Below are 27,216 nucleotides of genomic sequence, written 5' to 3'. Positions count from 1 at the left end.
CCTAACATGAGAGGCCATTGCCTATGCTATTAATAACCTTCTACAACTTGACAAGAATTTCAAGGTAGTTTTAAATTGCTGAACACACTACATATTGATGTCAAGGTACATAGAGAAACCAGCCGGTACTCAACTGAAAGCGTCACCCTTACTATCTAGGGTTCATATCTATAGACACTGCCAGCAGAAAAAAGAAACCATCAACCTCATAGAGCTATGAACCCTCTGAGCTCTAATAACCATCTGCCCTCAAGGTATGCTCACTGGTACAATAGTAGCAAGAATGTTATGGAATGGACCAGTTTTTCATTGGACTGAAGGATCATCTCATACCAATGAGACCAATAACCTGTGACTAGATATGTCTTGGGCCCTATTTATTCTGCTAAATACAATAAAATGATTTCTAATGACATATTCATCTGATCTGTGCATCCCTCAAATGTTGTCAGAAAAGCTTTATGTAATGTATGGTAATTAACATAGAAACCTACAAGTGGACCATCTTAAGAAAGTGAGAGTTTGAAACACTCAACCTTACATAGGATGTCTATATCAAACCCCTACTGTCAAGGCTCAAGGATCTATGTAGAAGTGAGGACAAAAAAGATTGTAAGAACCAGAGATGGTAGATGGTATGGGAGAATTGTCTGTATTTTGTCAATTATGTTTTAAATAAATGCTGATAGGCCAGGTAGAAAGTATAGGCGGGTCAACCAGACAGAAAGTAGAGGTGGGGCAATGAGAACAGGAGAATTCTGGGAAGGAGGAAGCCCATTCCTCCCAGTCCTGCCCAGACCACGGAAAAAGGACAACGTAATCTGCCTGGCTGAAAAAGGTTCTGAGCCACATGGCTAACGTAAATAAGAATAATGGGCTAATATAAGCTACAAGAGTTAAAAAAACTGAGCTAATAAGCCAATCAGTTTTATAACTCAGAGATCTCTGTATGATTTTTCTCTGGGACTAAATGGCTGGGAGACCAGGTGGGACAAAAATCCCAACAAACAGGCCCTCATGTTACAGGTAGAAGTCTTCAAGGAGACAGGGTTTTCAAGACCTAACACGGCAGAAGCAGAAAGGAACAGAGAAATACTGCAACAAAATGTATAATACTTACTTACACAAGTTCAAACCTGATCAAATCCGAGAGTGGCACAGGTGAAGTGGGAACAAAGTCCTGGCCCTAGCCAAGAAGCCATTTATAATTGAGAACTGCTAGATAAGAGATCAGATTTGTTCACTGGAATGGTACTAAGTATCATTCCAAGGCAGGCCCCATGTTCAAGAATAGTCTGAAAACACATATCAGATTCCCATTTTTATATGCTTCACTCTCTCTTTTTTATTCTATATTTATTTTGATAAAAAATTATAACTTCTTAATTCTAACTTCTTTTTCCTCCTCCCAGCCTCCCATTTCCCTCCCCCTCCTCGCCCTCCTCTCCCCCTCCCTCTCCAATCCGAAGACCTGACTGCTCACTCTTTTTTAATAGTGTAAAAAACAGGAATTTAGGTGGATAGGGAGGTAAGGGAAGCTCCTGGAGGAATAGGGGGCAGGGAAAGTATATGATTAAAATAAATTATATGAAATTTTCAAAGAAAAGCATTAAAAAAACTAAAAATATTTTAACCTTAAATGGAATTTTAGGTACATTTGAATTTCAGATAGTCAGGAAATAGTCTAATTTTTTTCAAAAGTAGGCTTTCATTAAATACCAAGCACCACCGACTTATCACAGCGAAAATTCCTAGCAATTTTACATTGGTCTACTTTTCTTAAAACAGAAAAGAGCCTTTCCTTCCGAAAACACTACACTATTATTCAATGTAGAGGAATCATCTTGCAGATTGGTGTAGAAAAAAAAGTCAATCACCTGGAGCTGCTTCTTCACTTTCCAAAGCTGTGGCTCCATCTTTCCAAGGTTTAGTCACTGCTTTGCTCCTTGGTTTCCTTTCAGCTTTTTTGAGAAATAAAGTGAAGAAAATTATGTTCACTTAAAAGCTAGAACACATTAGGTTCCTGTATGCATACCAAATATTAAAGCTTCTAATAATAATTTATACATTCTAATACAGTGTCATCATAAAAAGAAATTCATTCTCATATGATATACAGCTTCTAGTTACCTGGTGGCATAATTCATACAATTTTAATATTGTGTGTAAAGATAATCTGCCAGGTAAATTGTGTCTATGTCCAGTTTAAAAACTGATATTTCACTAATTATGCCATGACAATTTCCTTTGTAGAAAATCTATAATTTACATAGTAAACGTTATTAATTTTAAAATTGTTTGGCTAATAGAGATGACACACATACACTTACAAATACACACAGCTAAGAGTGCCTACAATAAAATCAGATATCAAATTAAATAACCTAATGATGTATCTAAAGGTCTTAGGAAAGTAAAAACAGTCAAACTAAAAATTCCTAGAAGGGAAAATGACTAGCCCTAAAGTTAATGAAATGGAAACCCCAAAACAATAAATATTTGCTTTTTTGAAAAACAAATAAAAGTGATAAACCTTTAAGCTAACCAAAACAAAGAAGCCACAAAGTAGTAAAATCTGAGATAAAAATGATAATATTATAATATAAAACACTAAAAATCCAAAGGATTTAAAAAAGTACAGAATTAAGTAATGAGGGCAAAACCTTTTTATGTTCAAATTTGAGGAAGCTTACATGCAAACATCAAAGAAATACAATTTAAAGTAGTGTTGGAAATAAGCACCAATGTGCTCTCAGTAAGACAATGTTTAGGTTTTCTTCATATTGATATAAAGGTTTATTTTGTACTTTGAGTAAAAACAAATGTGTTTTCAATTTTATATTTTGACTATACATTAAAGTTAAAAACCTGCACCAAATATTTGGATAGTACTTGATGACAAATTTCTTGCTTCTTTAATATTTCTTAGAGAAAGTTTATCTACTAATGATAATAATAACAGAATATCTAAACAAATAGAATCAAGTCACTATAACTCTATACACATGACAACAATACAATACATGCTCTGTAAGATGTCTCCAACTGGTCATGAGTACTGGCAATTAATATTCCAAGTATAATTAAAATATTCTAAAGCTTATATACTAAAATATTAGCAATCATTACTTCTAAAAGGAAGGAATATATACAATTTTAGATTATCCTCTGACCACTGTTATCTTATTTTCTGAATGTTCTGTGATAAATACCAATTTGTAATTTAGAGTGCAAAATGTATCAAAAAGATAAACAATCTAGCCACTTCTATAAATAGCAGAATTAGCTATTCTAAAGAAAAATTATTTGATAAAGCATAACATTGCATTTAAGTAGTCATATAGCTGGCCCTATAGTAAATCTGTAGATCTGATCACCAATGGACAGATAACACTGAGAAAAAAAAGTTTGTACCACTACTTAATATATACAAACTTTTGTCATTATTTCTTAAATGATAACTATTTATGAAGCACCTATTTTGGACCAGGTTTGTATTCTAGTGATGATTTAAAATATAAAGGATGGTATAAATAGGTTATATACAAACATTCCACCATTTTATATAGGATTTGGGCATACTCGTATTTTGCTATGTCTAGAGGCCATGGAACCAATTCCCTCAGTATACTGAGGGATGACTGTCTATAGTTTCAGTGCATGTCAGCAGTGATCTTTAGAGTCTTCAAAACTGATACACAGTAATCTACTGCTCAGTCTTGAGCAATTTCAGAATTCAATTGTAGACTGATTGTGTTAGGTAGAAGTCATTCAAACAGTCTGACTTGGCATTCTATAAAGGAAAAGACCTCTTTGTTGTCCAGGTAGTTGAATTCTACAAACACAATATTATCTCTATTTACAAGAGTCGGTATTCTCTGTTATGTTTCAGCCATCTATCAAATATTTATTAATATTTACAAACTGCTACAAGAAAAAAAGAAATAGCTACAAAGGAAAATAATGTTTTTAAAATTTAGTAGTAACTGTTCCAGGTTTTTATTTTAAAACTTGGTGGGTCTTGCATCAATTTCTCAATTCTGATCTGAAGATTTACACTAACTGCCCATTTATTTATCACCCACATTCTAAGACCCTAATAATATCAACAAGTCTAGACCTTACCTCCTCCATCATCCTTCCTGAGTCTCTTTGAGAACTCAAATAGATTTCTCTCTAGGAATCAACAATACATTTTCCAGTATCAAAACTACCTAGACACACAATAAAAAGTGATGCTTATATAAAAGGAAATGACACATTCAGAAAACTAAGGATGCATCTAAATGACTTTACTTTGGAAAGTGTCAAATATAGATAGCATTGTCATTTGAGAAGCAATAACATGCCATTTTTAAGAGCTTTTAAACATTATGCCTAGCTAACTAAGCCAAAATTCAACAATATTTAAAGGCTCTATCTACAGCTTTGATTTAATCCTATTTCAAAACTGGGCTTATGGATTTAAGTTATTTTTAAAGGTTACAGAAGGGAAAAACTAGAATGGTTATTGAGGCCTGTAATCCCAACACTTGGGAGAGGGAGGCAGAAAAGCTGTTGTGAGGTCAGGCCTAACCTATATTACAGATCTTGTCTTTGAAAAACAAAAACAAGAGCTTCTTTTCCCCTTGGCATAATTCTATACTGAAATAAAACTAGATCTAACAACATTTACATGATTTTTCAGTCCTGTTATATAGTTGTGTCTCATAAATATTCAGCCTAGTAAAGAAGCAAAAAAAAATCAATAAGCAAGAAATCACAACCAGAATTTAGAAGGGCTTTAGAGACATATTTTAAAGGTGTATGTGCTTTCTGCTTGTGAACCATAGAAACATTGTAACTTATTCCCTTCAGTTCTCTGGGGAAATACTTTCCATGGTGACTATTTTATTTCACAACTGCTACTAATATATACCTGACAGTATTAAAAAAGCACAATATCTATAATCTTTAATATTTTCAGAAGAAATTGCACATACACAAAAGAAGCGGTTTTAGGTCAATTTGAAATTCACCTAGAATATAACCTTTTAAAAATCACTTGAATTTTAAAACATAGTATCTTTTTTCCCCCTGAACAATTTCTAACATTGACTTCCACTGTACTGTTCAAAATAATCACAGCAGGCATTGGAATAATTTTCATAAAAAATTAAATGTTTTAAAATAATCAGCAGAATGTTATTTATATTTCCATAGCATATTTTTTTAGTATATCTCATTCAACATCAGTGGAAAATTATTTATGGTTATATTCCTAAAACTTAAGAAAAAATTAGAATACTTTTATTATAAACTAGTATTCTAAATAACTAAATATTACTTATAATCAGATTGTTCCTTGCTTTTAAAAAATACAAGCATTTTTATAGTAGAAATAAGCAAAGACTGAATTTTTCCCAAAGCCTTTTAAAAACAACTTTTGTAAGTGACTATTCAAATAATAGTGCTAAAAGTTTCAATAAATAATATTTAAAACAGGACTGTCTAACTAAAGTCTTTAATATATGTAGTGCACCAAAACTAACAAAGCAGACAATAGATTTCTTTACCCAGATTTTAGTTACAATATAAAAACAATTCCTACCTTTATGAAGACCCCAGAATGACAAGCTGCTGCTGGATTTACCATTAAAGTGACTTAGGTTCCACTTCATAGTCTTACTCTTCCTAACCAGGATTAAAATTGAATTTCTAGAGAAAAGGACTCAACAACAAAGCCCATGTTGCCTGAGCAAGCCTGAATTTCTAGCAAATGGGGATGGAGCTATTTGCATTGTTGATTTAAGGAGGGAGGAGTGAAGGGAGTAGATAAAGGGGGCTGGTAATGTAATTTGTATATTGTCTGTGAGCTGTTGAGACAGGGATCATCAGTCACCTGCTCAAACTCCCTTCATTTTCGCCTTCCAAGAAGGACCAAAGGTTATCCTGGGTCAGAGAATTTGGAAAGAAATGAAAAGACACACAAAATCTAACTATCAATCCATTGTGTCTGTCGAGAAAGTTATCCCTGCTGAACTGCATGCTCCTTTAACCAAGGCATTTTTAATAGCCTTAAGAGAACCCTCCTAAAACATATCATAGCACAGAACCAAGAAAGATTTAAAAGTGTAGCCATTGCTTGTAATTAACATAATACTTAGCAAGAAATATTTACATCAGAAAAAAAAGCCTCTTTATTCACCACAAGCTACTTCTTTGCACTCTAACAGCTTCCTCTTTCACACAAGTCAAACACTTGATCCAAGCTGTTCATATAAGACAGAAAATATCATGTTTTAGATTTCAAGCCTTTTTGGGTTGATAGCACCTCTAGCAATTTAATTCATACCTAACGAAAAGAATGTTCAATGTACTAATTATATTAGCTTATACTGTATTATAAAGCATATTAAGAGCAAAAATCTAAATGAGTATTTGAATGTCAGCCAATATGATCAAATCTATCTTGAACGCTTTATAGCCTTCATTATATGTACACTACCATTGTCTGATCTACCTGACAGAAAGCTACTTTATGTAGTTTTGAACTAAACACACACAGTTCTACAATAATAAAGTTGATAAAGAAATGTTTTAAAATGTACAAAATCTTAAGTTTGAAATTTAGAGAGGTAAAGAGTAAGTTGTAGAAAATATATAATCCTTTGAATAAAGAAATCAGCGGCCATGATTTATATGTTTTTGGTGTGTAGGGAGTAGTAAAGAAGGAGAAAATAAAGCTTGTTTCTTATTTGCAAATTAAAGATATAAAATACTTCCCAAGACACAAACTTTGAAACAGTTGAGAAAATGCTAAATGCTACTGTTCCAAAATAAGAAAAGACTACATAAAGAATCAGTTAGACATTTTTAGAGGATCAAATTTAGATACCAAAATCTACTACATTATATTTTTAGTTAAAAAAACTAAGTTATTTATGCACTCCTGCTTGAAAGCATAGAATAAACATTCAAAGAAATAGTAAATAATACAAAGATAATTATGGTTAATATCTACTTCATTTTTCTTTTACTTTAACCTTAGGGATGATACAAATGAAAACGCAAGGCATAGCTACACCATGCTGAATTTAGGTTTGCCCTTCCTCCACAATTCCTGTTGGACAGAAGGAATTCTTCCATACCTTAGAGACACTGTAACTTTGCACCCAAATGTTGTGAAAGTTTGCTTTTTGCTCTTCTTGCTAGTCTCTAATGTTACAACTCATCACTCAGGCCAGAAGACCGGAGAGGAAACAGAAAGCAAGTGGGAAAAATATCCAAAAAGCACCCATCCAACAAAGGATAAACTCAAAAATCAGCACCCAAACCCAGTAGGGCCACCATAAGAACACAATCAACAACCCAGGACAATATGGCATCACCAGAGCCCGGCTATCCTACTACAGCAAGTCCTGGATATTCCAAAACAGTGGACATACAAGAAGATGACCTTAAATTCACTCTTATGAACATGATGGAAGCACTTAAATAGAAAATGAACAAATCCCTTAAATAAATCAAGGAAAACACAAACAGTTGAAGGAAATGAATATATTATAATTGATTAAAGAATCATTGGGAAAGACAACTTCATACAACTGAAGATCATTATTACAATCAATAGTATATAAATACATAGCTAAATTTTAAAAATTCAATGTCTTGGAAATTAGGTTCAAATTTAATTTACATAGCTTATGTTTAAAGTACTTAAGAATTGTTAAAGCAAAGTAAAACATATACAATAAAACTATTTCTTAAAGACTGTATAATTTCATAATCTTAGGAAAATTACTGTGGCAAATTTTTTTTGGCAAAATTTTTTAATGTTTGTGTATATTGTGTCTACATGTATGTCTCTGCATAATGTGTATGCCATGCATAGTGTTCTCAGCAGACCTGAGGATGTCAGGTACACTGGGACTGGAGTTTCAGAAGGTGATGAGCTGATATAAAGGTGCTGGGAATAAAACCCAAGTCCTCTAGAAGAGCAATCAGTGCTCTTAAACACTGAGCCATTTTTCTAGCCCCTGGTGCACTTTTTAAAGCAGTATCTTATTTTTCTGAATGTCTCAAATGACAAATGTATATCCTCATCCAAAAACAGAAAGGAATACTAAAATATCTTGTTTGTTCCTTCCTGTATTAATGGCTGGTGATAAACTCCTACAACATGCTGGAAACATGGAAAGGGCAATATGAGAAAAATAAATAGTTTATAAGGAATCATTAAATTTCTATCAGTATATAAATAATCTAAAGGAAACTGAGATTTACAAAGAAGATGAAAGAGAAAATGAAAAAAGAAAACAGCAAGATAAAATTGTTGAAAGAAAAACCTGCAATAAGCCTTGTTTTTACTTATGTGATAGTCTCCTCCAAGTTGCTATGAACATAGCAATACATATGCAGCTCTGCTTTTTCTTTTTTTCACTAGATACCCTGTATTGACAGTCTTGGAAAGAAATTTAATCAGCTGTGACATTGCAGAGAACTTTAAAAGAGCACAGGGTCATAACAAGAGCCTGGAAAAGAAAATGTGGATAAATAAGAAAAAAATACAAACTTATCTATCTCTGCGAAGACCAATTAAAAACTTCACTATTTTCTGATCCTAGAAGTGCTTGGAGTTTAAAAAAATGGAATAAGCTGTAAAGAAAACTAAACTTTATTACTATTCTCCAAATTAAATAGCATTCATGTTTCACTGTACTTTTCTAAAACACTGCAACTATATTGCGTTTAGTGATTATTTTTCAAAAGTTTTCAGTGCTATAAAAAGAAATTGTTTATAAGTTGAAAGACACTTCTAGTATATTTAAGAAACACTGAGAATATAAATTTTTAATTTATGAAATATGATTAACTTAATATCATTTATGCCTTTTGAAAATAGTAAGACCTTAAATTATTTAATATTTAAGACAGTAAAAATTTTTAGTTGAAAAAAAGACTATCATATTAAAAATCAAATGACTGAGGAAAATATTTTTATTTGGGGGACATGGATTTGAATGAAGAAATGAATGAATGAATGAAATTTATGCCCTGGCAATGCTGAAGCATGCATGAGCTGCCTGTATATGGCCGTTCTGTTGAACTTGTGCATATTAGGTTTCATGGTCTAAATTGATGGAGATGACTGACCAGGTCTCTTCCTCAAGAGGGCACCAGATCTCATTACAGATGGCTGTGAGCCATCATGTTCTGGGAATTGAACTCAGGACCTTTGGAAGAGCAGCAGTGCTCTTAACCATTGAGCCATCTCTCTAAGTTATGCAATAAACAAAACAAACTAGTAAAAAAAAATAGTAGTATTCTAAGATGAAAAATGAGAAAAGGCAATTAGTAGACAAATTATAAAGGAGTATTAATAAACAAAACATATAGAAAGAAAAGCTTTAAATTCCCTAGCTAATTATGGAATGAAAAATGCAAAAATACTGATGACAACTTATGCTGGAAAGGATATAAGGGGAACACTCCTCCACTGCTGGTGGAACTGCAAACTTGTACAGCCACTTTGGAAATCAGTATGGGGGTTTCTTAGGAAACTGGGAATCAATATACCTCATGACCCAATTATAACAATTTTGGCCACATACCCAAAGGATACATGCTTGACTATGTTCATAGCAGCATTATTCGTAATAGCCTGAACCTGGAAACAAACTAGATGCCCCTCAACCAAAGAATGGATAAAGAAAATGTTGTACATTTATACAATGGTAATATTACTCAGCTGTAAAAAAAAATGACCTCATGAAATTTGCAGGCAGATGGATGTAACTAGAAAAAAATAATTCTGAGTGAGGGAGGTAACCCAGATCTAGAACGATAAACATGGTATGTACTCACTCACAGATGTTATTAGGAGTAAAGCATAGGATAACCAACCTATAATCCACAGCCCCAGAGAGGCTAGGTGACAAGGAGGGCCCAAAGAGAGGCACATGGATTTCCCTGGGAAGGGGAAGTAGAAAAGATCTCCTGGGTACTGGAGGTAGAGGTTAGGGGAAGGAGGGAATGGGAAGGAGAGGAAGAGGCTTGGGTGGGCTGGATGCTGGAGTCAGGTTGGAAGCAGGATGGAGGGGGAGAATAACAAAAGAGAGGTCTTGATGGACGGGCCATATTGGGGTTAGGGAGAAACCTGGTGCCAGGAAAACCTCCAGAAACCCACAAGGATGACTCCTAGCAATGGTGGAGAGGGCACCTGAACTGGCCATCTACTGTAAGCAGACTGGTGATTCCCTTTATTGCTATCAGAGACACTTTATCCAGTAACTTACAGAAGCAGAGGCAGAGATTAACAAACAAGCACTGTCCTGAGCTCCTATTCTTGTGGAAGAAAGGGAGGAGGGATTGTACCAGCCAGAGGGGTCATGATTGGGGATCATATAGAGACAACTGACCTGAGATTGCAGGAGCACATGGAAGTTGGATCAACAGTCAGGGAGCCTGAATGGGACTGACCTAGGCCCTCTGCATGTGTGTGATAATCCTGTAGCTTGGTCTCTTTGTAAGACTTCTTTCTAACAGTGGAAGCAGAACCTTCTGGCATTTAGCTGCCTTTTGGTAACATGTTCCCCATGCCAGATTACCAGGCACTGCCTCGATGTAAGGTGAAAAGCTCAGTCCTGCCTCAATCTGATGTGCCATACTTTGTTGAAACCCATGGGAGACCTGCCCCTTTCTGAATAGAAACTGAGGAGTGTATGAGGAGGGTGGAAAATGGGAGTGTGTATCCGGGGGGGGGGGGGGCAGAAAAAGAGAAGGAAGAGGAAACTGGTTGGTCTGTAAAATAAGTTAAAGAAGAAAAATGTGAAAATAATGAATTTAGAAACATCTTTCCCCCGAGGTTGGACAGGATGGAGAAAAATATTTGTTGGGAGCAGTGAGACCCAGATCCTGAATTTCTTGTTTTCCCCTGATCTGAGTGCCTACAGCTGCTCTGAGCACGAGACCTTCAGGAGTTCCTGATGGCAAGAGAGTGGTTTCTGGTGGGTTTGGCTGGGGCGTGGCTATCTCTATATAATCTGCCCCTGAACACAATAAAGGGGGCATTCTTGGGAAATTCAAGGATGACCCGTGTCGCTGTCTCTCCGTCTGTGTTTGTGTATTTTATCCTTCTGCCCCTTGCCCGAAGCTCGGTAACTGGGTGCCAGCGCACAGAGCACAGACACAGGGGTGCGGTGCGTGGCAATATTTTACCTAATTATTAGGATAATAATAAATACAAGTATGAGTTGTCTTTCAGGAGAAAGACAATTTACTAGCTTAAAAACATATTCTCTATGTCAGCAAATTATTGTATGAAATATGGAAAAATGCAAGTATATGTACATAAAAGTACTTATAGCATCTAGTCTAATAATATACATACAAGTCAAAGGGTTTCAGTATCTAACAAACTGGAAATTTAATTAATTACATATAGTCATATGATAGAATGCATGTAGAATGAAATTGCAATTTGTAGGGACATATTTTATAAAGGAATATATGTGTTGTTCAAGATATGATGGGATTGCATTTTGATAGTTGAAATGCATTTGATACACTTTGCCTGCTGAACATCATAGCTTAAACTTAAACTTAATTTATCTTAAAACATGCTCAGAAGATTTATGCTGGCTTATAGTTGGGTAAAATCATGTAACTTTAACAAAAAATCCTATTTTAAAATAAAATACTGGATATCGTATTAATTTATTGAAAACCGTACTCAAAGTAAAAAGCAGAAAGTATATAGGGATATAAGAGACACATATGGGCATTTTTCAAATATCATCAGCTGTGAAAACATGAACAGTCTCCAACAGAATCATATATCCACTACCAACACCAGAAGAACATTTTCCCCCTTTCTGTCTACTGCCAATGCCTAGCACGATAAAATATTTTATCACATATTACTAGACTAGAAAATTATTAAATTTTACTATTCAAAGTATGGTTTCTCCTGAATGTTTATTGCTTTCACTAAATTGTACTGACAAAACTTGTAAATGTAGTCATCCTAAATTAGGGATCATCTACACAGTGATAATAGTATGAGAAATAAGCAAGGAAATAGAATATTCGGGATAATCTCTTTCAACCTGAAAGTTTAAAGCACAAAGTGATGTACAAATATCTTCTTGTTATTACATAAAGAAAGAAGCCAAAAGGGACTTCGGGCATGATTCATATAAGGAGGTCCTGGGTATGATTTCTATCACCACAAAATCATAACCAGAACCACCACATGGCTGGGGATGCAGCTAAATGGAGAAGAAAAATGGTACTCGAGGAAAAAGCATTCTTATTCACACATTACAAACTCAACCATGTTTTAAGCAAAATTCATCCATTTTCAATGTAAACTCAAAGTTTATACCTGTGATACCTACCTACAGTTCTATTCTGCATAGCAAATTTCTTCTCCTTTCTCAACAGTCATATATTTCTCTGAAGATTTTCTTTACTCAATCATCATTCTCTCCAGAGTTTGAGCTATTTCCATATTTACCATACTTTTCTATTTTTGTAATTTTTAACAGATATAACCTTCAGTTCATTTCTCTTCACTTGCAGATAAATTTTGTAAGAGCAGATACTATGTATTAACCGCCTTAGTATCATAAATAGATCTGTGTAACAGAAACACCAAAATTGACCACTAACATTTACTTGCTAGATACAGCAGCAATAAACTGGTAAGTATTCCTATACTATAATGGCATGTATTAAATCACAGAAGACTTCAAGGGCAGTCAGTTACAATAAAAACATAACTATAAGCCTTTTTCTAGTCCCTAACTTCCACTATATTCCTTACCTACTTATTTTATATTTCTTTTTCATGATACAGATAACATTTAGTGAGGTAAACTTTAATCATCTTTATATTTGATTCCAGCAGTAAATTTATATTAAACTCAAGGCCAGTATATCTCAGCAGTGTTACTTCAAAGACCACATCAGGCTTGCTTAAGCCCTTGGATGAGTTGCAAAGAGCTTTGATATTTTGTAGACATTTCAGTTCTCTGAAAGAAGGCATCTACATGATCACAGTATTCAATCTAGAAACACCATTACAAATGACAAAAACTTCAATTACTGAAAAGAAATCTACAACAGCTACCACAGAGTCAGAAAGTTTACTCGCATATAGATTTTACTTGAGAATATCAGAGTACCAGTTTATCTTTAAAATATAAACAGAACCATGTAAAATATATTCCAATACTTATGTCCAATTTATAAAATTATGGTTGAGATGTACCTAATGAAATATCATGTGCAAATGTTTTTTAAAAAGGCCTTGGTGTTGAGAATAGACATTCACTCTATACTGAGCCATGTATATCCCCAGAACTCAAGTATACATTTTAATTGAATAATAATTACAGAAGCAATTTTAAATATAACCATCTCCTATATATAGCCAAGGTTTATAACAACACAGTTCCAATATTCTTAATGTGACTTTTGGCTTTGCTGATATTCTTACTTGGCATGAACTGCAAAATAAGATGCGTAGGGAGTTCTCAAGAATTCTAATTATCCTAATTTGAAACTTCCATCATCTCTAGTACCTAGACTATAGAATGTTATTAATGGTCTACCTACCATTCTAATTTGGCACCAAGTCCTAAAATCACCACTACTAAACACACTGCCATCAAAATAAGATGTAAAATAAGAATATATAATTAGCTTACCAATGTTTCCTGGTGGCTGCAATACATCTCCTGTGAGGCAGCACCATCCAACTGGGAAGATGTCCCGAGAGTCATATTTGCACCAATAATCAAATGTCCCACTCCATCCATCAAAAGTAATATGAATTTGATCTCCTCTGACAGCTCCAATTGTGGCAGGACATATCAAAAATGGATTTTTTCTATCGACGGCTTCAATCTTCATCCCAACTTTAAAATTATTTAGGGGTGGTGGTGGTGGTTCCTACAAAAACATTTTTAAATTTTTCACAGATAAGGTATATTAAGATCCATCTTTTCAGTGTGTTCTTTTATAATCCTTAGCAACCATAGACTTCATATTCATTAGGAAGAAAGGTATTCTTAAAAAATAATAAACTATTCCTTTAACTTTTTATTTTTTCCCTGCAAAGCAAAGAATCTAGAAGGAAACAAAACTAGCCTGATCCATCCACTCACACAAGAAATATATTCTATCACATGGCAGAAATTTAAGATTCACTGACAAAAAATATTAAATATTGCTTCTAGAGAAGTATCACTTTAAAAAGTTTCCTCTCTGTTTTCAGGAAAGAAGTGTCAGAATATCAAAGATATATTTTATTCTGAAGAGATAAAAATAGAAATTTCTCTGGAAGTCAGTCACAAAACAGTAAGTCTGTGGAAAAGCATGATGACACAGAAAGATCATGCATGGAAATTCAGAAAGCTTCAGAAGTGCTGTCCACACCTTCAAGTAAGACTTGAATCTCTAGAACTAATGTTTAAATAATCTAGCCATCTACAGTGAAAACATTTTGAAAACACTGGAGAAAAAATTGAAGATGACACAGAAAGGGAGACTTCCTATACATATGGAATGGGAGTATTAATATTATAAAAATGGTTATCCTAGCAAAAAAAATCTACAGATTCAGTGCAATCTCTACCAATAGTCTAAAAAAATATTTTTTACATAAACTGAAATAAAATCTTAAAATTATATAAAAGCCCAAAATAATACCCTAGATAATCAAAACAGCCCTGAATAATAAAATCAACACTGGTGAGGGTGTCAGTATTCCCGATTTCAAGTTACACTATAGAGTCATAGTAGTAAAACCAGCATGGTACCAGGACAAGAAGACACGGTGAGCAATGGAAGAGCACTGAGGACCCAAGTATAATCACAGGTACCTACAACTACCTGTTTCCTGACAAAGAAACCAAAAACATACACTAGGGAAAAGGTAGCTATTTAAACAAATTGTATTGCGAAATCTAGCTATATACATATGGAAAATGAAATTTGATCCTTTTTTCTCAACCTTCACACAAATCAAGCCAAACGAATAAAAAAATCTCAATGATAGATCTGAAACTGCAAAACTTCTAGAAGAAAGGGCAGGGAATACACTTGAGTATATTGACTGAGGTAAGAACTTGCTGAATAGGGCTCTAGCCACCCAGGATAAATACAATAATCAACAATTTTGACTTTATGAAATTAAAAAGCTTCTATACTACAAAGGAAACTCTTAACTCTTAACCAACTGGTCATTGTGCAGAGAATAAATGTTCTCAACTATTAACGGGATAACCACATCCCACCATCCCACCACCACAAGCCTCAGGAACCATTGCAGAAAAGAAAGGCAGGAAGATTCTAAGAGTCAGAGGTCAGAAAGAACCAGAACAAAACAGAATCTTTCTGGTTGTGATGGGTCTATCAGATTCATGAACTCATAAGAACTTCAGTTACTATTACGAAATGAATGGTGTCTGTTCTATACCAAACTTCTGTTGAAGTATTACCAATATGAACACATTTGAAAATGGAGCCTTGATCCAGTTTGACTGGTGAGACCTAATAATAATAAGAGACCCACTAGGTGTGCACACACAGAGTTCATAAAAGGACAATAGAAGATGGTCAACTATAAACCAGTCTTCAAGGCACCTTAATTCTTATTCTAGCCTCCAAACTGTGGGTAAATATATTTAACTATATAAATTACTCCACTTTGTTACAGTGGCCATAACAAAGTATTTGCTAACCTGCAATTTAAAAAAAAAAACAACTTTTTTCTATGTCAGAAAAGACAAAGTATTAAGCATTTCCATTAGAAAATAAAATCATGTGAGAGAGGACAGAGATTTCTTGTAGTGCTTTTCTTACTTTCTTAAAGAACCCTGCAGGTGCCAGTTCAGATCCAGTTAGTGTTCGTAGTAAGAACATGGGCCATGATGAAACATTCATTCTGTACCCTGTTTTATAAATTAGATACGAAAAAAAAACCCCGTGAAACTATGGTAATAGAGAAAAATGGGTTACATTCACATATCATTTTCTGAGAATGACTTTCTAAGGACTTGAGTAAAAGGAGATGAATCTTCTTGTAGCTACAACCATCGCTTTGACATCTGGCAACAAAGTCAAAGTAGAACCAGAAACTTTCATTTTAGAGCAGCCATTGGATAAGGCTTGCCAACAAACACACTTATGTTGAGGACAGGCCATAATAATACAGTTGATACAAACTGCAGTTCAGTAACCCTTTTATTCTACAACCAAAAACCACACAAAAATAGGAAAAGGTGGCAAAAGGCTTCTAGCCCTTCTTCTTGGAGCCCCTGACTTTCAAAAAGATCATGTCTGTTGAACTTCACAAATATACATATACAAAATGCCATCTTATTTTAAATTTTTAAAGGTGAAAAATTATGACTATATTCTAGTTAACAATATGCATGCTTAAGTATTTAACGGAAGGATATTTAATATCAACTATTCTGAGATACATAAAAATACAATAGATGAACACATAAAAAATAAATCAATATAGTAAAATAATGAGATAGTGAGTCTATGGATACTCATTGTAAAATTATTTTACATTTTGCATATGTCTGAAACTTTTTATAAAATATTAGGAAAAAGACTTCTCTTCCTTTAGCAGTTCTTACACATACTAGACATGACCTTAAATTTAAAAGAGAAGTTACCAAAATAGGCTTGTTTAGAAATTTCACCAACTTATATCAACATTTTGCATATACAGCAGGGACTAGTTTGCTAGTCTGTTTTCTGGAGCAATCATTTTCACTGAAAACCTGCCTCCTCAAAATGCTAGAATTGGAAAAAAGTTTCTATGACCTCCTGATGAATTCATTCACTAAGATAGAGGTGCATGTGAATCAATGACAACAGAGCTATCAATAGGCAACATATGCAAAAATGTTAAGATAGACCAAGTCATTATCAAATAAACTTTTACTGAATTCCCCAAAATATAACTAGGAAAAAATTGTGATAGTGGAAACATGGAATGGTTGTTACTCAATTCCTACTGTTAGGCCTGACCACCTGAGTTTGATACCCAGAAAGCACATGGTACAAGGAAGAAAACTGATTTCCCCAAGTTGTACTCCGACCTTCACTTGTGTTCTGTATCACGTGTGTATACACCCACACCACAGCCACCCACCCACACACACACTAAATAAGTGTAAAAGAAATAAAAACAAGGCAAAATTTAAAAAAAAAAACTTTTTTGTAGTGGCACATACCTATAATCTCAGCATTTGGGAAACTGAAACAGGAGGATCAATATAGTTCAAGGGCAACATGAGCTACTTTACTGAGATACAGTCCCAAAAACATTGAAACAAACCTATCTTGGACAGGTAAAAAACCAATGAAGGGGGACTGCTAAACAAGCACCTTGTCAATAAGTTTCACTGAATCTCCTTTAAAATTACTTTAAAACAATGTTTGGTAATAAGAATCGATAATAAGCTCTTTGTGAATGTTAAGTGTGTGCTCGTTTCAATGGGCTACATTCCAGTTCTTAAACTAAATCAATTTTAATTAACAAAAATTTAAAAGATAATACTAAAGTAATTATTCTCAATATTATGTATTATTGGTTCTTGGGAAATACTTTACTAATAGGGAAAAATTCATTGTGAGTTTTACATTAATTTTTATTTTAAACATTGTAAAGAATATGAAAACTAACATCTGAAATTCACTTAGAATGAAGAATGATGACCAAATCAACTAAACACTTATTTTCTACAGATCATATGCATATTCTTCAATTCTTAAAGGTTTTTTCTAAAATATGTCATAACCATTTTGTATTTTAAAAACATAGTCCAACCAAACACTACATGCGCTTAAACTTAAGCCCTTTGCTAAAATTTCCATTCTCTCATCTTTTTCTATGCCTAACAGTAAGTAGGTTCTTTGGTGTCTAATGGTTAGGACTGAAAGAACTCTCTCGATGTCTAAGAGGTACTGATTCTTGTACTCCTCTCAGAATGTAAAATCTCACATTCTTCCTATCCTCATCTTCATACCCAAAGTGTTGAGTGGCTCAATAGACATTATCAAGAGGTGTGTCACTCAGATGATGTATAATGGCTTCTTTTCTAAAGGAGTTTCTAAATTTACATGCATGGTATATGAAAATTTCTTTTGCTGCTTTAAATCTGAAGATTACTATAACATTTGCTTAAAAAATGAGGCCTTTTGGCACACTTGTGCAGTAGGTATGAAAGTGTCTTAGTGCATCATATATCCTCTACTGTGACTCCCTGGCCATGAACATGTAAGAAGGCCAAAGTGGCTTTTTTTTTGAGGGGGGTGGGTTCTGAGTTCGAGACAGGGCTTCTCTACAGACAACTTTGGAGCCTGTCCTGGAACTAGCTCGTGTAGACCAGCCTGGCCTCAAAGTCACAGAGATCCGCTTGTCTCTGCCTCCCAAGTGCTAGGATTAAAGGCGTGTCCCACCACTGCCCGGCTGGCCTAAGTGATTTTTAAAAGGATACTTCAAACCACCTCTAGTAAATAGCTTAGCTTACTAGTAAGACTATATTCAGGAACTGTTTCTCCTTACCCAGTGGGGGTTGAAGTAAATCTCCTTCCTGTTCACAGGTCCCAACAGGCTGTATGTCTGATGAATCAACAAGTCTCCAAAAATCATTCTTATTGTCAGTACCATCCAGTCGTAAACGCAATCTGGCACCAGTAGTTGCAATAACAGAAGCAACGCACACTGAAGCAATATTGCGAGGGTCACGGGCTTCCAATTTCATACCAACTTGGAATTCATTAGTTGGTGGAATCTTAGACTAAATATATAAACAACATTGTGTTAAAATGCATGAACTATAAGAAAAACAGATGGTAAATTAAGTTACCAGAATACTTAGGAGACATTATTTAGGTAGAGTCACAGCAGGTGAATGAGGTCAGTGTTACAAGGCTCAAGGAAAAGTCTCCCTTTTGACTGACATGCAGAAAAAAATTGCTGGGTATCACTATCCTCACACACCTGTATATCCAGAAAATACAAATATAGTCTATAAAATACATCCTGAAAGACATTAAAAAATAAGAATCCTATTAAGCTATTCCCATTGAAATGAACAAACTAGAAGTCCTATCAAAGTCTATGATAAAGTTAAACTTTCCAACATACTTCAAACACCTTACACACCTTTAGCCTTGATCCTACAGTGCTCTATCTACCTTGTATTCCAGCTACTCTGTGCCATCTCTTAATACTTAAATTGTTTTGCATGTTTTCTTTCTTCTCATTCTAACAATCTTAAATAGCATCTGTTCCATGGAGCTCTTTCAGTACGAGTTATTATGTTTGTTATATTTGCTATTTTTGTCTTTCCCTCTAAATGGGCAATTTTAAGGGCTTACTAAGGGCTAGCAAAATAACTGCAAATAGATCACTTGGTTTTGGGTGGCACAAACATAATCCTACTTTCTCCTCATACTACCAGAAACCTGAAACCACATAGTTACTCTTCCACATGCTAAGGTTGTACATTAATGTATAAAGTCTCAACAGAATTTCGGCATACCTGTCTGAAGTACTCTGAAGGAGCACTTATAGAACCAGTTTCTTTCAAATACTTGTCCCAGTCAAAATAATCTGGAAAAAAAACATAAAATAGGTTAGGTTCGGAGTATATAGTTATGATTTTTTCTCTGAATAGCGTAAGAATTAATATGTACATAGAACAAGGAGGGATATAGGAGGGTTCTGATGGGTGCAAATGGAAGGGAAGTGTTATACTTACATTATAATCTCAAAAATTAAAAAAGGGAAACAATACTTTCTACAAACCAAGTTCAAACTTCTTAATTTATATTCAGTTATGCAAGAAATAAAATCAACTTCCTAATAATAATGGTCCTAATGGAAATGATAACCCATATCCTCTCAATGAATTGTGGACTAAAGCAGAGTGATTTTGAAGGAATGGGTTGGGGGTGTGAAGTAGAAGTAGAGGTTCAAGACTTTACACTGCAAGAAAGGTGTGGATACCATAAATAACTAGAAAAATTTATAGATTAGAAAATTTGCATATGTGTCAAATATATATTTGATCATCAATATTGTTGACATTATACCATTCCATTAACATGAAGGCACTTTGTTTTTTTTGGGGGGGGTGTTGCAGGAGGTCCTTCTGCTCTTCCAGCCAATAGCCGCTGAGATACCAGCCCATTGGGGTGTGGTCTCTCTCCCTTTAAAAAAGCGGCCACTTCCCTTCTAGCTCTCTCTTACTTCCTGCTCTGCTTCTGGCGACTAGACTCCCTTCTTGATTGCACAGAGGGCTGTTGTCTGGGACGGTGATCTGTAAGTTTTTTCCCCTTTAAATAAATAACCATTCTATTAATCATAATTCTAAACTGGTGTGGGATTGTTTTTGACTTACACCTTCGCCTTCGGGGGGGGGGGGGGGGGGGCTAAAAGTGATTAGTATGTGTTCTAACAGAATTTTAACAAAAAGAAAATTCTGGAGAACCAAGTATTAAATTTCCATCCACAGTGTAAAAAACACGGTGTTAAGATAGAGCAGTAAACACGGATCAGTGTGGTCACTGAAATGGATGATTTTAGTGCTATACATGTTCTATAGATTCTTGCTGTGCTCTTTCAAGAGTCTTTATAACATGCCACAGTGCTATCAGAAAGTAGTCTCTCTTCCTAGATTGAACACTTTCATTAAGCTAGCCAGACCGTCAGAACACTTGAAAAACTGACTAGAAATACTACAAAATACATATTCATATATAGAGTCTAATTTTCAGCAAACAGAAAGTTTTTATGTTCTTGTTAAACACTATAAATTTTTGACTTCTCTTCCCTAGGTGAATCTCTGTTACCAGTTTCTGATACACAGTGCTACTTTTTTATCCTCAGCCTCCCTTATGTATGATTTCAACTATTTTGATTCAGTTGCAATACAAAATGTTAAAGAGAGAATTCCAGAGATAATTCATAAGTTTTAAATTGTAGAGTTGCTGTAAGTAGTGTGATAAAATCTCACATAGTCACACTCTATCCCACTCAAGAGATTTATGCCACAAATGCAACCAGCCTGCTAATCACTTAGCAACAACTTGTCATCAAGCTGCCTGCTAAAGTAACAAATAGACAGTATCCAAATATCTTACCTTACTTTCAACTTAACAATAGCCACAAAGTGCAAGAATATTGATACTCGGTAATTCAGATATGGCAGAGTGAAACCATAAAGGGCTATTCTTTCATTAAATGAAAAGGTAAAAGCTCCTAACAATGAAAGAAAAGTAGTATGCTGAGGGTCCTGATATTTATGCTAATAGCTAAGAATCTCTTATTGTGTCTTATTTATAAATCAAACAATTATCACATATTTATATGTAAAGCATCCATTACTATCCAGTTTCAAGCATCTACCAGAGTAGGATCTTGGAATACACCTCCCCCAAGGGAAGGACTATTACATCCTTCAAAGGATAACACAGATATCTAACATAGAGATTGTTTACCAATCAATTTTCTAGAAAATACAAATAATAAAACCTGCTTTAAGTATCTGTAGATTTCTATAATATAAATATTGACACCATGGCTGACTACAGTATGCCAAACAAAACTTATTAACCACTAAGTTGGAGGAAAATGTGTACAACTAGCTCCTTCAAGTCAATATGAGCCATCCCCTGTATACCATAAAATATTATAAGTATTCACATATCTATGCATATGTAATACACATGTTATATGTAAGATTACAGAAGTTTTCATTAAACTCAGCCAATGATCTAAAATCACAGTTTGATCCTGCTTCTAGATGGTGTAAAGTGAGTACTCCCACAGTATTGAAAATCATGAAGCAAAGTGTCAAGAACATGTACTTCAGAGTCAGATCTCCCTGTTTTCAGTATGGGTCTACGACTTATTATATAACCCTGAGCATATCATTTCACTTTCTCTACCTCAGTTACCTTATGTAAAATATATGAAAATGAGTATATATGGTACCATGTGTGTTTAGAATTAAATGAAATAAAGCCTATGAGTACTAAATAGTGTACAGTAAAAGATTAATGTTAAAATTGTACCTAAAGTTGTAAATACTTAGCTTTGTCCAAAGTAAAAACTGAGATCCAAGTCCACAACTAAATTGTCAAAATATTTCCATGGTCTCCTAACATAAAAATCAGAAGTGCTACAATTCTAACTGAAGTTCTAACACCACATGATCCAACACAGCAATAGAAGAACAAGAACAAAATAAAACATATATTACAAACAACAAAAGACTAAGATTTAGTTGAGATTATAACACCTCAAAAAGGAAAACAATGGCTACAATCTTTTCCCATATACTTCTCAGAGAGCTAATCTTTTTCTTTGAAGAAGTATCTATGAAGATTTTAGTGAAATGAGAAAATATTTTGAATTCTGCATGCAAATGGATAGAAATAGAGAACATTATCCTGAGTGAGGTAACCCAGACCCAAAAAGATGAATATGGTACGTACTCACTCATTAGTGGATTCTAGCCATAAATAAAGGACATTGAGCCTATAATTCATGATCCTAGATAAGCTAAATAGGAAGGTATACCCCCCCAAAAAACCATATAGTTATCCTCCTGGATAATGGAAGTATACAAGATTTCCAGGCAATAATTGAGAGCTTGGGGGTCTGGGTGGGGTGGGGGTAAGGGGAGATGGGGAGAGAGAAGTGAGAAGGGGAGGATGGGGAGAGCTTGAGGGAATGGGACACTTGGGATGGAGGAGGAGTGGATATGGGAGAAGGGAAGTATATATCTTAATTAAGGGAGTCATTTGAGGGTTGGCAAGAGACTGGACTCTAGAGGGGTTCCCAGGTGTCCTAGGAGATGTCCCCAGCTTGTTCCTTGAGCAGCTGAGGAGAAGGTGCCTGAACTGGCCCTTACTATAGCCACTCTGATGCATATCTTGCATATCACCATAGAACATTCATCTGGCAATGGATGGAGATAGAGACAGAGACCCACATTGGAGCAGTGGACTGAGCTCCTAAGGTCCAAATGAGGAGCAGAAGGAGAGAGAACATGAATAAGGAAGTCAGGGCCGTGAGGGGTGCACCCACCCACTGAGACGGTGGGGCTGATCTAATGGGAGGTCACCAAGGCCTGCTGGACTGGGACTGATGGAGCATGTGATCAAACCGGACTCTCTGAATGTGGCTGACATGGAGGGCTAACTGAGAAGCCAAGGACAAAGGCACTGGTTTTTGATTCTTCTCCATGTACTGGCTTTGTGGGAACCTAGTCTGTTTGGATGCTCACCTTCCTAGACCTGGATGCAGTGGGGAGGACCTTGGATATCCCACAGGGCAGGGAACCCTGACTGCTCTTTTGACTGGAGAGGGAGGGGGAGGGAAATGGAAGGAGGGGGAAGAGGTGAAAATTTGTAATAATAATAAGAAGAAGAAGAAGAAAATATTTAATGTATCTGATCAAAACTTTTCTTTGAGATCAAGTCTTGCTACATAGTCTGGGCTGACCTCAAACTCAATCTTCCTACACAATTTGTAAATATTCTATCTTCATTTGTATCTGACTTGGCTATAATCTGAGTTACCAATTTCTATCCAGTAGTGTTCTATTAGCATAAACATTTTCTATCATATTGTTAGCCAATGTCAATCTGTAGTGTATACCAGAGACTTACTTTGCTTTACCAAAATTGTTCTTGGCTTCCCATGTGATAATCACTACCATTAACACAATGGAAACACACATGGATCCAATATTTATTAGTTTAGATTTAACACACCTAATACCTACATCAACACCACAGTTGGTATTCCTAACCAGCAACCAAAAGTCAGCCTGAAGTTTTTTCTGCCTTTGTGTCATGTTCTCACTAGAATAGGAGAACCTGAGGTCATTTTCTCTTGGGGAAGATATCTAGAAACTGATGTAACTTTTCAAAAGACAGGTGCATGCACATACATAACTGTCTGATCTGACTAGTGTGCACACACATCCACAGAGTCCTTCTTCATATTAGCCTATACTCCATTCTAATTTATACATTAGGTCTAACACATTGTGGAACATGGAATATAATAATCTCTATCAACCTCCTTGATTTTCTCTGGAGTTAATCAGAATTATAATGTATTTTTATCAGGGCCAGGCTTGGGTTCATATGCTATGTGAAGATGATAAGCAGGAAATATCTTAGATGAAATCTCTCAGTTTAATGAACAACATACATAGCATTCATTACAACTATAGTTAGGTATTTACTATCTACCAACCCACTGAAGATCAGAGAAAGCAGAAATCATACCTGTTCTGTTTGGCACTAGATTATTGCATGTGTCAAGCATTATCCAAAAAAAAAAAAAGAATTTACCTCTAACAGTAACTCACTGATTACTAAAATGAAATGCCATGGTCTAGATCCTTGAAAATATATTTATATAATTGCCTAGTTGATTAGGTAATCTCATTTATATATAAAAAGTCTGATAATTTTAATTGACAAATTTCTACCATTAAAAATTGGACAAATTTGCACTTAAATATACAATTGTAATTTCATGCAATCTTTATCAATTCATCTTTAAATAAATTAAAAGTTAAAATATCACAGTACATTTTTAACCCTTTCTATGACTAAGATTCCTAAGGTATTGGAAGTTAGTATATACATACTATACCAGAAGCAACATGAGTTCATTATAACACTGAAAGAGGAAGAAAAATTATGTATTAAATAAATTACTTAAAAACCTACTTCTTTGCACAGAAGATGTACTTGAATGAGTTGTTTTCTCTTGATTGTCCTTCTTGACATCCATTGATTCTAACCAAAGGGAAAGAAAATAGTCTGAAAGAACACTTCAAAGATTATATAATTAGCTTAATATTTAAATGAGAACATATTTAAATTTTATGATTATCTTCATTTGCTATGTGTCCTAATACTTTCTAGTGCATTCTACACTTTATAATTTACTTTTCCATTTTCTTTACTGTATTTTTCACTACTAAAATGTTTTATAAAAGTAAGTATTTAATTCTGCCCGTGTTGCTCAGTAATACATGTTTGCAACATAGACCAGGATCTGGGATATATAATGCACTAAAACATTTGTTAAGTGAATGTGTCAATAATCTAAATCAACTGTTGGTGGATCCTTACACTGCTTAAAATAATTTCCTAGAAATAAGTGATGCTTTCAAGTGTTTAAAAAAACATCACATGCAAGCTAGAATAGAACACAATGTACTTCAATGAACTACTCAGGTTTTTCTCTATGCTAAACTACATATTTCAATGAGGGCTCAAAATTCTTGAGATGTCACCAAATATAAAATATATCACTTCACTCGGACAAATTAGAGTATATATGAAAGAAATAATTATAAAATATAATGCTAAAATTTCCTAAGTTCTTAATATCATCAAATAATCAACAGTATTATTGTTTTTCAAATGTCTTTCATTATCTTAAGTGTGACTGCTTGAATCTCAGGACTCAGAGTTTCCATATAGCAATGGTTGATATGTATTTCAGGTTTTGATTAAGAAATCCTTATAGGTCTATGAATATTTTAGGGAGACAATTCTTATTAAATTGTCTGAAGAAATCACACACTTAAAAAATTTACTAAATAGTTCTATAGTAAGAATTTCTATGACAAAAATGTTAACAGCATGGGTCTTTTTCTAAGGAAACCAACAATCTATTTATAAATACTATACCAAGGTGAGCAAACAACTAAACAAAATTAAAGGACAGCATCCAGCACTCAACGTGTGATCAGAAGAAAGCAATAAGATAGACAAGAATTGAACTAGGATAAAGAGGCAAATGTGTGAAGAATGTATTATGGCAAATAAAGCGCAACAAAGTGCAAAGAGGTGTGGCATATGAATGAGTCAATAAGCAGACTTCTACAGAGAAATACAGGATGAAATAATTAGTCATTCATATTACAGTTAAAATAATTGAATTCTATTTATTCTTTTTTTTAGTTCCTACTTTCTACTATTTTTAATTTTATTGTTTGGTAGGGTGAACTGAAAAAAAAAGTGCTTTTTTACATGCTAGGCAAGTCCTCTTAATGCCGAAATTACATCCCCAGCCCAGGATATTTCTATTCTTACTTTGGCTTTGTAGAACCCTATTATAAGATCTATTCAGTTACCTCCAAGACTTTTAGTTTTCTTATTTGGAGGCTATAGAGAAAGTTGAGTTGGTAAGAGCACTTACTATTCTTGCAGATGACCACCACAGGTGGCTCACAGCTGCCTGAAACTACAACTCTAGGGCATCTGATGTCCTCTCTGACTTCCATAGGCAACTTCACTCAAATGCACATATCCACAAAGACATAACATATATACATGTAATTAAAAGTAAAAACCATTTTTAAAAGAAGACTTTACCTGAATCCCTTAAGGGACAACAGAATAAATAAGGGCAATAAAACCGACTTTAAGAAATGAATATAAGAATTCCAACTATGTAGCAAAGAATTTATTGAGATTAGGAGCAATTTAGTTCCTCAATTACTTGATGATTATCTTCTACATAAAGGTGCTTCTAAGAATGCTGTACCCTAATCAATTGTCAATAAAATATGTCTACAGAGAAATCTAAGAAAGCATTTCTTTTTTCAAATATGAAAAAGAAAATAATTCTGGAAGGAAAATACTAGAAACAGAGTATGACAGTATTCAATAGGGAAAAGGGTATAATCAGCAGGTAATTGTTTAATACTATGTTATTTGTTAAAACATTTTAAAGGCTTTATTTCACAAGTTCAGTATATGCGAAGATACTTGTTAGAAACAGCTAAAAACAATCTTTAGATAAGCAAATCTTACCTTCATTCACTGTTTGTCCCATGGTATTCCCTTCTCCTCTATTTTCCTAAAAAGCAAAACAATTAATGCCTTAAGTACCATATATTTCTGACATGTAATAGTAGCAAAATATGAATTTCAGAGTTGGATACTTAAATAAAATGAAAAGCTGCTTATGGAAAATGGGTAAGTACAGGGCTTTGTTTTAGGGTCTCAAAAATGAAAGAGTAAATCAGAGATGATGGTAGATTGGCAGTCACTGAATTTTGATGTAAGGCCTTTAACAGAGCCCTCATAACATTGATGAGTAGAAAAATCATAAATGCAATGAAAAGTTCCACAAATCAAATCTTCTAACAATAA

The 27,216-nt window shown here is 34.4% G+C and overlaps 1 protein-coding gene across 6 annotated transcripts in view; it reads right to left on the bottom strand.

Moving 5' to 3' along the window:
- Positions 1-27,216, bottom strand: part of Scml2 (Scm polycomb group protein like 2) — a 157,775-nt gene that overhangs the window by 57,057 nt on the left and 73,502 nt on the right. For all 6 annotated transcript variants that reach the window (XM_075958084.1, XM_075958088.1, XM_075958086.1 and 3 more), the window contains exons 11-17: positions 26,875-26,920; positions 24,775-24,843; positions 19,560-19,630; positions 18,578-18,812; positions 15,853-15,941; positions 13,695-13,938; positions 1,878-1,961 (exon numbers count right to left, since the gene is read on the bottom strand). In XM_075958084.1, the coding sequence (XP_075814199.1) occupies positions 1,878-1,961; positions 13,695-13,938; positions 15,853-15,941; positions 18,578-18,812; positions 19,560-19,630; positions 24,775-24,843; positions 26,875-26,920 (838 nt within the window). The remainder of the gene's footprint in view (positions 1-1,877; positions 1,962-13,694; positions 13,939-15,852; positions 15,942-18,577; positions 18,813-19,559; positions 19,631-24,774; positions 24,844-26,874; positions 26,921-27,216) is intronic.

The sequence above is a fragment of the Microtus pennsylvanicus genome, chromosome X (genome assembly GCF_037038515.1).
Source record: "Microtus pennsylvanicus isolate mMicPen1 chromosome X, mMicPen1.hap1, whole genome shotgun sequence".
Lineage (NCBI taxonomy): Eukaryota > Metazoa > Chordata > Mammalia > Rodentia > Cricetidae > Microtus > Microtus pennsylvanicus.
Note: the sequence above shows the minus strand (reverse complement) of the source record. Positions and strands in the feature narration are given on the sequence as shown.